This window comes from Plodia interpunctella, chromosome 23 (assembly GCF_027563975.2).
Source record: "Plodia interpunctella isolate USDA-ARS_2022_Savannah chromosome 23, ilPloInte3.2, whole genome shotgun sequence".
Lineage (NCBI taxonomy): Eukaryota > Metazoa > Arthropoda > Insecta > Lepidoptera > Pyralidae > Plodia > Plodia interpunctella.
The window spans coordinates 1,481,471-1,495,214 of record NC_071316.1 but is presented as its reverse complement, the minus strand read 5'-3'; the positions used below and the strand labels follow the sequence as shown (position 1 = coordinate 1,495,214).

The 13,744-nt window shown below is 37.0% G+C and overlaps 1 protein-coding gene across 8 annotated transcripts in view; it reads right to left on the bottom strand.

Moving 5' to 3' along the window:
• Nucleotides 1-13,744, bottom strand: part of Wnk (Wnk kinase) — a 49,775-nt gene that overhangs the window by 18,402 nt on the left and 17,629 nt on the right. For all 8 annotated transcript variants that reach the window (XM_053763235.1, XM_053763241.2, XM_053763240.1 and 5 more), the window contains exons 9-18: nucleotides 13,305-13,477; nucleotides 12,236-12,346; nucleotides 11,685-11,794; nucleotides 10,277-10,434; nucleotides 9,884-9,972; nucleotides 8,969-9,112; nucleotides 8,114-8,278; nucleotides 2,622-2,721; nucleotides 854-954; nucleotides 60-207 (exon numbers count right to left, since the gene is read on the bottom strand). In XM_053763235.1, the coding sequence (XP_053619210.1) occupies nucleotides 60-207; nucleotides 854-954; nucleotides 2,622-2,721; nucleotides 8,114-8,278; nucleotides 8,969-9,112; nucleotides 9,884-9,972; nucleotides 10,277-10,434; nucleotides 11,685-11,794; nucleotides 12,236-12,346; nucleotides 13,305-13,477 (1,299 nt within the window). The remainder of the gene's footprint in view (nucleotides 1-59; nucleotides 208-853; nucleotides 955-2,621; nucleotides 2,722-8,113; nucleotides 8,279-8,968; nucleotides 9,113-9,883; nucleotides 9,973-10,276; nucleotides 10,435-11,684; nucleotides 11,795-12,235; nucleotides 12,347-13,304; nucleotides 13,478-13,744) is intronic.

The window sequence follows — 13,744 nt, the reverse complement described above, 5'->3', positions numbered from 1 at the left end:
AGGTTTGTGGTTGTGAATTTAAAAATAGTCACTTCTTTCATTATTTCATCGTAATATACCTGTCTGGTGAGCAGTTGGTCGGCAGGAGATATGCGCGCCTGCATGAGCTTGTTCATCAGAGTCATGGCGCACTCCTCGCTGTTCAGCTGGATCTGCTGCTGCAGCAGTTGCTGCTGGGCTTGCAGCAGCTGGCTCTGCTGCTCTAACCTGGTAAAGATATAAAAAAACATATCAAGGCTAATTGGCAAAGTATGTGATGTCGTCACCATTGTTATATGCTCGCCAATGGCCTAACAACTAAATATGCCGAAGAGCGTGTGATGTGGAGGAAAATAAGTAAGAAAGCCAACACAGGGCTCCACACAACGTTTTATGGTAGTATATGGCAACCAGCAAAATGCTCAGATAAGAGAGAGAGAGAAAATTTACCATGGATTTTACTTTGCTCTCTGCAAAGTAAAATCCATGGTAAATTTTCTATTATAAGAGGGTGGGACGAATTCGTATCAAACATCCAAACAGAAATACAAAAATTATACTTTTTCCTAAACTATCACCCATATGAAATTCAGGGATTTGTTTTTCCGTCCCACCCTCTTATAATAGAAAATTTACCATGGATTTTACTTTGCTCTCTGCAAAGTAAAATCCATGGTAAATTTTCTATTATAAGAGGGTGGGACGAATTCGTATCAAACATCCAAACAGAAATACAAAAATTATACTTTTTCCTAAACTATCACCCATATGAAATTCAGGGATTTGTTTTTCTGTTTGTGTGTTCATAACAGTAGAATAAACGATTTATTCATCTAGTCAATTATGAGTCTTCTGTAATGAAAGAAATACTTACTGCACGGTGCCGAGAGCTGGTTGAGCACCGACACCGTTCAGCAGACCAGCCTTCACTTGGTCCACCGGTCCAGCTTGCTGTTGGTTCTGGATCATTTTCACCTGAAATTTAACATATTTTTACAACAACTTGGGCGTAATCCGGGTGCAGAGCTGCGGGCGATAGCCTGAATAATATTACGAAATTCTGTCTATCTGTCACGCTTTCGCGGCTAAACCGCTGGAGCGATTTTAATGAAATTTGTGATATAATTAAAGATCCGACACCAAGCATAGGAAAAAGCCGATCGAATGAGCAGTGTTAATCAGTTTGTCGTCAATTTATCGCAATATATGCTTTAAATGTCATTTAAATTAACCAATTGTGTAAATTATTATCATCACAACCAGCGACGTCGTACTTGGCATTGCAACCTTGTACAGTTTTACATGTTTTGACAAGTTTGCAATATTGAATTTTCGTTCACAAGTAGTAAGATATAAATATGTCGGATCAGGACGCCGATCTTGTTCATTTCATCGACGACCTCGGTGGCGCAGTGGTAAAGTGCTTGCCTCTGAACCGAGAGGTCCCGGGTTCGATCCCCGGTCGGGTCATGATGGAAAATGATCTTTTTCTGATTGGCCCTGGTCTTGGATGTTTATCTATATATGTATTTGTTATAAAATATAGTATCGTTGAGTTAGTATCCCATAACACAAGTATAGAACTTACTTTGGGGCTAGCTCAATCTGTGTGATTTGTCCTAATATATTTATTTATTCATTTGCCATAATTATAAGTAGAATTGTTAAGTAAAATCACAAATATTGTCGTACACTACACTTTATTACCACTAACACATACATTGTTCTTTAGTTCTATACTAAGTCTATCTGTCACTAATACTAAGTCTATCTGTTACAAATGTAATTTATCATGAAATAACTACACAATCTGAACACCACGAAAACAACAGTTTATCAGTGCGCGCACGCGTCTATCCAAGCTCGCCTTGAATGGTGGCTTAAGCTTTCCTGTTTCATCGCGTCGTCGACTACGCCGATACTCTGCTAAGCAACACGTATCTTTAGCTATACGTATTACTTGCGTTTTGCAGCCTCCATATGATTATCACTCCGACAAATATATAAATATGTGAATAAATCGCACAGGTACTTTAGCGCTAACTCATTAGCGCTAAAGTAAGTTCGAAACTTTCGTATTATATCTATTGTAAATACCTATAGTGTTTTATATGAAACCAGCTAAGAATAATAATGAAAAACCAAACGAAAAGCCCAACTCAATCTGAAAAACATAATTTCTCATCTTGACCAAGTTTTGTCCTTGTAAAATCGCAAAATATGCGACACAAATGGTCTTTTTTTTATCGCGTTGTATAACACGTTTGATTTTTCAGCTAAAAGAATCCGAAGAACCATTCAAATAAATTTAGACTTAACACTTGTATGCGTATTTTAGATATAAAGGGCTTCACCAAAGACAAAATAAAATATAAAGACGGGTTGGCGTACCCTAACGAGATAGGAGTTTTCCATACAATTTCCCCGACCATCTCATGTAAAACTGCAGATTGAGCCTTGTAAAATACGGTGAGAAACAAAATATATTAGCAACCTGTCTCGTTTCCTCTAGTGTATTTATAATACGCGTTTCTCTTTCTTGTATGAGCCAATCGAAAGATATGTCGAAGTCTATCGTCTTCTTCGGACAACGAAGTGATCTGAAAAGGTTTCTGTTATGACGGAGTCCTAACGCTCCATACCTGTCTCAGCTGTTGTTCAAGCAGCAACTGCTTCTGGATGTTCTGCTCGTTGATCAACTCTTGATTGAACAGCATCTGCGTCTTCTTCTCACTCCGCTCCCTATAACCAAACACAAATACCGGTAAATAATAATTTTAATAATACAGAGTACACATCGATTCACATCATACGATAATTTATCTCTTTCGTGTTGAGGGCTGTGACGACCCGAAGCCCGTGATCAACGTAAATCATCATATAATCACTACTTAATATAAAACAAATTTCATTCCTGCTGTTTTTGTCACTATGTATGCTTCCATCTTTGAAACTACGGATATTTTATTTTTATTTTATTTTATTTATTCTTTATTTTATTTATGATAGTTTTTTAAATAGATAGTGTGATTCCTGGGGAAGGTTAAAGTATATGATTTATTATGCTTTGCCCGAGCGAAGCCAGGACGGGCCGCTATTGTATTCTATTATTATAAAAAGGTAAGCGTTTGTATTGAGGCGGGTAATATCCGAAAGTACCGATTTTAAAAATTGTTTCACCATTAGAGAAATACATAATCCAAAATTGCTATAGGCTATATTTTACCGCAAAATTCCCACGGGAGCGAAGCCCCGGGCAACATATAGTAATAAATAAATAAATAAATAAATAAATAAATAAATAAATAAATAAATAAAAACAAAAAAGTGACCCCAAATGCAACCGGGACACGGGAAGATGGGATGGGAGTACAATAGTTCATTTTTTATTTTCCTTCTTAACATCACTCGTCGATGGTACTTCTGAAGTTCTGATACTAAACACTAGTAACTCGTGAGAGGTCCTTAGCATGTACACGCTAAGGTATCTAATTGACGAAGGGCGATATTTTGCGAAGATACTGCTACGTCCTAATCTCCCACACTTTGAGATTAAAATAAACCTATCCTTACTTCCTATTTTATTCATACTATATATTGTTTTCGAAAACGCGTATCGATTTCGTTGAAATCTGAAACATGATACGGGAGCAAAAAATCGATTTAACTGGTTCCCGAGTCTGGGAAAATTCGTTATTACGTACATATTTATTTATATAACAATTTACGTAGACACTCTTCATAGTCGTATTCCTCATGGCTGAGGGTCGTGGTCATTACGTGGATTTAAACACACACAACAACTTTCTTGGCATTATTAATGGAGTGGTTTGCCATTGCCTTCTCCGTTTCACACACAAGTTAATAATCAACCAGTGTGCAGGTTTCCTCACGATGTTTTCCTTCACCGGAAGCAAGCGGTGGTCGATGAAAACTACTATACATGAGTCAGATTGTTATACCAACTCATTTGGCACGAGTAGGATTCCAACCTGAGACCTTTCGATCCACAGGCGGGCGTCTTAACCATTACACCACCACCGCACCACCGCTCGCACGTAGACACACAGATATTCAAAATCAACATTATGCATAAAGCAATTATTTTTATACATGTTATCACGCATGTTTCCTTCTCATGAGGTTATGCAGACAAGGTTATACAAAAAATCGTCATGATAAACATTTAAACAAAAATACTGAACACAGTGCGGTCGCCCAGATACATAATACATAAAAGCGAAAGTTGAGATGTGAATTTCAATGCGTGTGTTTGTTACTCGATCACGCTAAATCTACATGACGGAATTCAGTGAAATTTGGTACACGAGTAGAATATAACAAGTGGAACACTATTTTGCGTAATTGTATCCCAAAATTCCGACGGGAGCGATTCCCGGTGGTTATGTTGTATTGTTTCTCATCTATTACGTTATTGTTAACACTGATGTCTGATTTTATTCAAGTCGCCTAAAGGCATCTGACATGATTTTTTCAAATACCTACCGCCATCTAATGGTAAGTAAATTAATAGAACGCATCTAGTAAACTTAATAGTCAAACAGTGTGCAGGTTTCCTCACGATGTTTTCCTTCACCGGAAGCAAGTGGTGGTCGATGAAATGACACGACTTCGAGTCAAGACTGGTATACAAACATTAGCATTAATAAAGTGTGTCAATGGACTTTAAAAGGTTATGTAATGAAGCTGAAGGCTGCTCTGAAGTCATTATGCGAGTTATTTACATAATCGTTATGGGTTAATATTAGAAGCAATTATTTACATTACTAGCTTATATCAAACACAAGATCTTAGACGAATTGTATTTTGTCTGTGGCGTGTATTTTCGCCCTTAAATAGGACCACTAGATAACGTTAAGTTGTTGTTAAAAGTAATGTCAGAAACCTTTAGGCGACTTGTATAAAATCCACTTCCAGTATTGGCAATAATACACTCGATAAGAAATAAATAATAGGACCACTCCTTTTCCTCCCATGGATATCGTAGGAGGCAATTAAGGGACAAAAGCCTTGTCAAGCTGATAGGAACCGTCAGTATTTTCGACAAGGGCAGACTGTCACATATACGAAACAAACTACAACCGAATCTTCAATATAAAGAAAAAACGCTCAACTTTTTAAACAACTAAACTCTAACCTCAATGCAGTAGCAGGAAATCAGCTGATCATAACACAATAATAAAATACAAAGTTTACAGAGAAATTAAATTCATTACACCACGTGACCCTTGAAGGTCAAACACATTATTCATCCAACTACCTTCATATTATCCAAGATAATTTCACATATCACTTTATAAAGTAAACAGCAACATATCTTTCTGAACAAGTCACAATAACTAAGCCGACGAATTAATACAACGAAAATATGTCTTTTTTTTAAATTCGGTTCTGATCACGCCAGTTAGCAGCATAGATACGGTCGCCATGGCAACCAGACGTAATTTGTTTGTATTTATAGTCGCCGAAATTTCGATCACAAATGATTGGGTTGAGTTGAGACTGACACGAAATAAACACAGGAAATTGCTAAGTTTTACGTCATACAATTTGAAATTAATTAGTAGTATTGCGCGCGGTTGTATTAAAACAGCGAATTAGAATAAAATTGTAGTCCAATATTCGAATTTATAATAATAAAATTTAAGAAGTTACATGTATGTACAAAGCTTACAATAATAAAATATTATAACTACATACTATTAAAAAAACAAACACAGATCTTTGGTTCTAACCAGCACTTTCACCTTTATGTATAGACTGGTCGAAAATTTAAATAACATTTTAATAAACTTAACGGCAGTATGTAATTAGTTATACAAATTCCATATTTAAAAAAACTCATTTGCCCGATTTTATTCAAAACTAGAAAGACGATAAAAACTAATTCCATATTCAAGAAAAGAACCACTTCATAACAAGACGAGAAAAAAAATTTTCGTTAACACTGGCCATATATAAAAAGTAAACAACACGACTAACCGGCTACAAACAAAACGAGGATATGTTTACGAGGCACATACACATACATGCAGACGTTGCACCTAGCCGCGTCATTGCAATAATTGCGATCGGTGGAGCGTCGAAAAGGCACTCCAATTATGTCAAGTTTATGCGTGAGCTTGCCAATCATGATTAATTATACCTTGATGACATTTTCTTATTATAATTTACAGACTACTACTAGCTTCGCCCCTGGGCTTCGCTTCCGTGGGAATTTCGGGATAAAAAGTACCCTATGTCTTATTCCAGGTTATATTCTACCCGTGTACCAAATATAACAATCAGCCAAATCTTCAAAATGTTTAGGTTATTTTTTACGGTGACCCCTGGCTTTGCAACGGTGAAGATGAGAAAGAGGAGCCACGGGCAGCATCTAGTATTAATAAAATGTTTGGTTTCTTGAAAGTCAAGGTGAGGAACAGTATAACAGTGAACAGAATAATTTTGCCTTTCGTGATCGAGCTGATAGCGTGGTGAGACAGATATAGATATAAATATATATAGCCTATTATAGATCGTGGCAGGTTCAATTTATGTGTAACTAGCGACACGTCCCGGCTTCGCTCGGGTAAAGCGGTAATTAATTATACATATAAACCTTACTCAGGAATCACACTATCTATTGAAAGAACACTCATCAAATGTCATTGCGTAGTGTTAAAAATATAACCATACATACATACGAACAGACAGACAGTGGAAAGCGACTTTGTTTCATACTATGTATTGATAGTGATAGCCAAGTGAAAGTTTCATTTCATTCCATTTATTTATGCTTAAACTGTACATTAAAAAAATGTGTTTAAATATGGTAATTAACAAATAAAGTAAAGATTTGAATAAAAATACTTCTACTACAACTTAATATAATTTCAATATAAAATATTTTATAATCTGTCCTTTTTAATGCAAGGTATCAATGTATAGTATAAAACCTTGTACAGCTTCATATCGAGAATGTTTAAAATGTCGATAAATCTGTAGAATCGAGAATGTTTAAAATGTCGATAAAATGTAACATTTCTTGAATGTATTAACATTGAAGCGGTCGTAACATCGCGTGCCGCGTATCGCGGCTCGGCAATGCGAGGTTTATTTAACTAGTTTTTACCCACGACTACGCCCGCAATTTTGCTGAATGAAAGGTTATATCCTTCTCCGTCCTACTAACTCTACGTATACTCAATTTTATGGTAAATAATATTTAGAACCGAACGAAAATACCAGTCAAGATCATAACCCTTTTCACTTCGCCGTAATCGGGAAATATCGTAAATATGCAGATTTTTGAATAGCCTGATTACGAGTCCCAATGCTGGGTAAAAGCCTCCCCTCTTGTCCTCCACAGGTTAGAAACCTACATCGGGCAATTATTTAACAACCCACGCTGTTTGAAACTTTCCTAGATTATACAAAGGGAAATTTAACCTTGCACGATTTGTTAATACTCGTATGCTCGCTCACGGAAAAACATAAAAATCATACTTTCCATACTAATTAGTCAATTTGTACGGGAAAACAAACAAAATATATAATTCTTTATAATACATTTTTTTTCATCACCAACGATCACAAATATTGTCTAGTCAAAACAACAATAATTGAATTAAGTATAATTATATTATTTTAAATTATATTTATAAAAAATGGATTTAAATTGTGTATTATTGCATAACACACACCATTAGAATCGCGTCATTACAATTAGAAACGCGTATTCAGGGTCGCCGTACAAGGCGCCACGTACAGCCGCATGCATTGACCCTTGTGTGATGGTAATAGGGGCGATATCGCCATGATTCTTTAGGTTAAGTGACCGTACTAGATGTATTTATGATCGATAAATCCGCTAATGATGGTTGATTGCATTACAATTACTTACATTACATTAGATTACAATCTTCAGCTTTTATCTTCCAAGTTGGTGTATTTGCCATGCATGCCTATTTTTTTAAATTAAAACTAGCTTTTGCCCGCGTATTCGCCCGCGTGATTTCCCATAGCAGCAGTTATTTTTCCGGGATGAAACGGGAGCTTGGTTAAAATCCTGGCGACCTCCTTCCATGATGAGGCCCACCTTGGCCAGTCGTCAGCCTCCACGTCAACTCACCGGTTGAGACTGATGAGCTGGGACTTGAGCAGCTTGGTGACGATCCTGGCGTCCTCCTCCATGATGAGGCCAACCTTGGCCATGTCGTTGGCCACCTCCTCGCAGTCGTCAGTCTCCATGTCGAACTCGAACTGGATCGCTTCGTTCTCCTTGTGGGTGTATGACCTGGGGTAATATTCATTTTATATTTAATCGGACGCTAAATGTTTTGCTTGCTATACACATACTTTAAAATATGATGCTATTTTCTTTTTGTATATTTTGAACTGCCACAATAAACAAAATCGGTTTTCGAAAGTCATGTCAGATGCTTTTAAGCGGCTTATTAAAAATGGTTTTTGGTACAAATCACTCTTGTTAAACTATCGTAATCATCTGCATTACATTATTTTAATTTTTTTTACATTTACATTTTGACGACCTCCGTGGCCTAATGGTCGTCACGCCGCACTGCTACACTGGAGGTCCCGGGTTCGATCCCCGGCCAGCTCAACATGGAAAATGATCTTTTTCAGATTGACCTGAGTCATGGATGTTTATCTATACATGTATATGTTATAGAATATAGTATCGTTGAGTTAGTATCACATAAAACAAGTCTCGAACTTACTTTGGGGTTAAATCGATCTGTGTAATTTGTCCCTATATATTTATTATTATTATCTCAGGTCGATGAAAAAATGTATTTTCTTTCCACATTTTTTTATCTCTAGTTGCACTCACACCATCATGAGTGACATAATAAAGTCGCTCGATGTAAGTCATGTCACGAAGCCTTGAGGCGACTTGAATATAAAGTCGACATCAGTGTTAGCAATAACAGACTTGATAAGAAAGAAAGAAGAATACACACACCTCTTTTTGGGATCGATGATCTTGAGTCTGAACTTGATCTTGGTGATGTCAGACGAGGTGACCAGGTCCCTGCCGACTATCTCCAGCCGAAGGCCGATGTCTTCGCCGAAGAACTCGTGGTTCAGGAGATCTTTCACTTGTGGCCTGCAAACAAAATCACATAATTAATCTATACTTTTAGTAATCTGAAAGTGGGCTATGTTCGCGCACAACGTAAAAACTACTGGTTGGAATTTGATAAATAAATATATCAGGACAAATCACACAGATTGAGCTAGCCCCAAAGTAAGTTCAAGACTTGTGTTATAAGATACTAACTCAACGATACAATATTTTATAACAAATACATATATATATATATATATAAACATCCAAGATCCGGGCCAATCAGAAAAAGATCATTTTCCATCATGACCCGACCGGGGATCGAACCCGGGACCTCTCGGTTCAAAGGCAAGCACTTTACCACTGCGCCACCGAGGTCGTCAATTTGATGTGCCTATCACAGTTATATAGCGGATGGTATAACTTAAAATCCAGTGTAGTTTTATCGCGTTGCGTTGCTTAGAACCCGAGATGTTGACAATAATAAGTTATGAGCGGACACACGGAATGAACGTGTATGAAATGAATGAAGTCGCGTGAAAAAGCTAAATTTAATTAAAGCTGACGTGAGAGATAGACATTGTTAATGAAAATACGGGTTCGCCACGAGTGATCGATGAGAAAAGTCGAAAAATTTTAAGCTACTTTATAATGTGTGATTATATCTTGTGCATGAAAAAATATATTGTTTATTTTAGTTAATTGACCCAGGATTATTGAATTTATCAACGTCAGAATTATATTAAAATTCTAACCTTAATAGCGTGACAGACAGACAGACTTTCGCATTTATATTATTAGAATGCTTACCTATCAGCTTTATTCGGCCTAATACACGACTCGATGATATCCTTCACCTCTGGGATGGTCACCTTCTCCAAACTCTGTGGTTTTACACCCTGGGAAAAAGGTTTAAAATCGTTATTGACCTTTGTGATACCTATCTAGATGCCCAAAGTGGAGTAATGGTAGTAGTAGTTTAAGTATCCCATAAAAATATCCTTAACCATAATTTGACAATTTGACTTAGTAGTCATATTTGACAATATGGATATTTTTTAAAATTGGCAAAAACAATAATTTATACGGGACTTGTATGTAAAAAAACTTAACTTAACTTGATACTTACATGACATTGACATACACATAAGGAAAGCAGAGAGAGAGAGGGGGGAGGAGGGAGAGAGAGAGAGAGAGACTCACCGAGACCACCTTCTTGTAGATCTGCGCGGGCCCGCTGCACTCGCTGTAGGGGTACTCGCCGGTGGCCATCTCCAGCATGCACATGCCGAACGCGTACACGTCCACCGACTCGTCGTAGTGCTCCTCGTACATCTCCGGCGCCATGAACTCCGGTGTGCCTGGGGGGGGGGGGCTTTGTATGTTTCACTAACCACTATTTCACCCCTTTAGGGTGATAATTTTCACCCTACGTCACACCTACATCATGTAGCTATCTGCATGCCAAATTTCAAACTGATCAGTCCAATAGTGTAGGCTGCGAATTAGTTAATAGTCAAAGTGCCGGCACACTACCACATCGCTCTCCAACTAGCAATGACAATATGACTTTCATTAAAAAATTAGCTTTAAAACACTAACATTACCTCCGACATAACCAAAACCATGTAATCTCCCCATTAATATGAACATTTTCCCCCAAGAAGCCATGCCTGGGAAATAGTAGTTTCCAAGATAATGAGGTTCAAATTTGAATTGAGAATTTTAATTGTTTTTAAAGATTTCCTTTGCAGATAATAATAATTCCTTTGCAGATGTATAATTTACCATGTAACCGTCATTTCATCCAAAGAAACCTCATGAATAAAGAAAAACCTCATTGGAAAAGAAATTTACAACCATATAGTAAATACTATGAATTTACAACCCATTTGTTATAATTACAGCCGTCGTGCTTTGCACTTGTGCTTATAATGTTTTATTATTTTGTGTCTCCTTTTATGACATTCGCGGAAGACCAGTGTCGTGGCTCAGACCACGACATCATGCTGAGCGAAGACCATTTTAATACAAGATTGTTATATAATTTTTGTGATAAATAAACGTTTTTTTCTTTCTAAAAATTTAAAGAATTCCCCATCAAAACTAACGCTAAAGTTTATAACATGCAATGAACAGTGCCCGTCGCATTGCCCTTTGTGGCAACGCTTTCACAACAGCGATACACGCACACGACTGCTCACGGCTCACAGCTGATTCGATGTTTGCTGTACACTGATTTTGATTTTATTTTTTTGATATAGAATTTTTTTTTGCCAGTTTTACTCTGAAGTGACTTAAATGGGGTACCCTATGCATGCCTAACGGCTTTGTCGGAGGTAGTGTTACACCATGTAGATATAGTTTTGACCAGTCATTCCATTAATATTTAATTTATTTATATACTAACTGCTTAACCATTTGTGTTATTCCAGGTTATATTCTACCCGTATATAAAATTTCATAAAAATCCATTTTTCATTTCATATTAGTAGGATATTTTATAATTATAAAGCTGTTTACAAAATATAGTAATCTACATCCCAAACAACATCTGAACAAAGTGACAGTACAGACAGACATTCGGCTGCGGAACCTAAAAGGGCCTCACCGATAACAGACTTGGCGAAGCTCCTGTTCTTGAGAGTGGCGAGCCCCAGGTCCCCGATCTTGACGCTGCCCGTGGTGCCCGTGATGAAGATGTTGTCGCACTTCAGGTCCCTAACACACAAAATTACTATTCTGCAGGTTATATAATAATAATAACAATTTTACAATTTGTGAAAGAAAAATGTTCGAAGTAGGTTTCAGAAGAAACCTGTAATACAGATCCCCACGAATCGCACGATCGTGTCGAGATCGCACGAATAGTGGAAAGGATCCAACAAATTTGTAATAATAATGTGCAATGTTGCATTGCATTTCCCGGGAATATGCAAGGAATGCAAGTCCGGGAAAGCGTGCAAAAAATCTCAAAAAATTTTTAAGATTCGGCTGTCATTTCACAACCTGCCTGACGTCAATCCTCCTTGGGAATGCTATTATTGTATCTGTCTAGGCTGTGTGTCCCTTAATCGCCTCGTACGACATCCACGGGAGGATATGGAGTGGTCGTATTCTAGGGCGGAACCACACGCCTCACGGTGAGGAAGAAAATAATACCTGTGTATGATGGGCGGAGTCCTGGAGTGCAGGAAGTTGAGCCCCTTCAGGATCTGCCTGCACCACGATTTCAGCACCTTGGGGTTTATCCGCTTGAAGCGCCGCAGGTAGCTGCAACGGGGGACGTGTCAATTTCAATTTATTTATTCAATAACAATTTTACAATTGTGTCTGAAATTCGGATAAATAATAATACAATAATAATTAAATTAACAATAAATAATATCAATATACATTACAAGGACATTACATAGCATGCTCACTATAGGTGAACTTGTCAAAAAAAAAACATGTTTTAAATCTTGTCACTTCAAAAAATCCTCTATCGCATATTCATTTCGTTCCAATAGATAGTTCTTTTTTTTTAAAAACCTACGATAACTTTAGATCTCCCGAGACTTAATCTACATTCATTTAGCTAAATTAATTAATTAAAGCCTACGTTATGTAGTACTTTTTTAATAGAAATAAGCGATAATACCTTTGTTAAATACTTAAGTTTCCTATTTGTAAATTTTATATGTTGTGTACATAAATAAAGCAATAAATAGGGTAGATGACAAATTTTTTTGCGAACAATTACTAAGTCGTGACGTCATTTCTTTATACCATGTAGCATGGAGCGTTTGAACGAGTTCAAAAATGTATAATTTTATTTTTTTCATATCTTCGAAAGTATTGTCATTATCATATAATTTTTTTCACTGGTTTAATATATGGGCCTTCATTCGAAGGCATTTTATTTTATATTCATTTAATAAATAAAATAAATATATTAGTTGACTATTCAGTCAACTAATATATTTATTTTATTTATTAAGATATACACAACAGGATACAATCAATTTAAATAGATAGGTATATAACAAAAGTTACGAGCCATATTGTGATCTAACAACGTCAAATCAAATTACAAATTAGTGATCTACCCCAGTGTTGCCAGATTTATTATCTATTTATTCCCTCCAAATTTGGGGGTATTTTCAGCCCTCGGGGGGAATTTTGGGGAGACAAATCCTTTGGGGAGGTTACGCGGGAGGAATACAATGGGCACGGGGGAGCTACTCACGCCTTGAGAGTCCCGGACAGCATGAGCTCGGTGATGAGCACGATGTTCTTCTTCTTGGCGACGGTGCCCTCCCAGTAGTTGTAGAAGCGCACGATGTTGGGGTGCTGCAGCTTCTTCAGCATGTCGGCCTCCTCGCGGAAGCGGAGGCGCTCCGTTTTGTTCAACTTTTTCTCCTGAAACATTAATATATTGAATCCCAGTCTTTCAATTAATTGAAAGAAACGGTGTAATGTTTATATAAGTCGTCGAAAAATGAAATGGCGTCAGCAAAGTGTGTAAAAAGATTTTACTCAAATCGTAAGAAAAGCTAGACGTAATTATACTATGGACGAAACAATACTATGGACCTTATGCACCGAAAGGATATGAATATATATTAAAAATTTGTTTATTCAAATAATTTATATTTACACTAATGGTCCGTTCCGGCTACGCTCGAG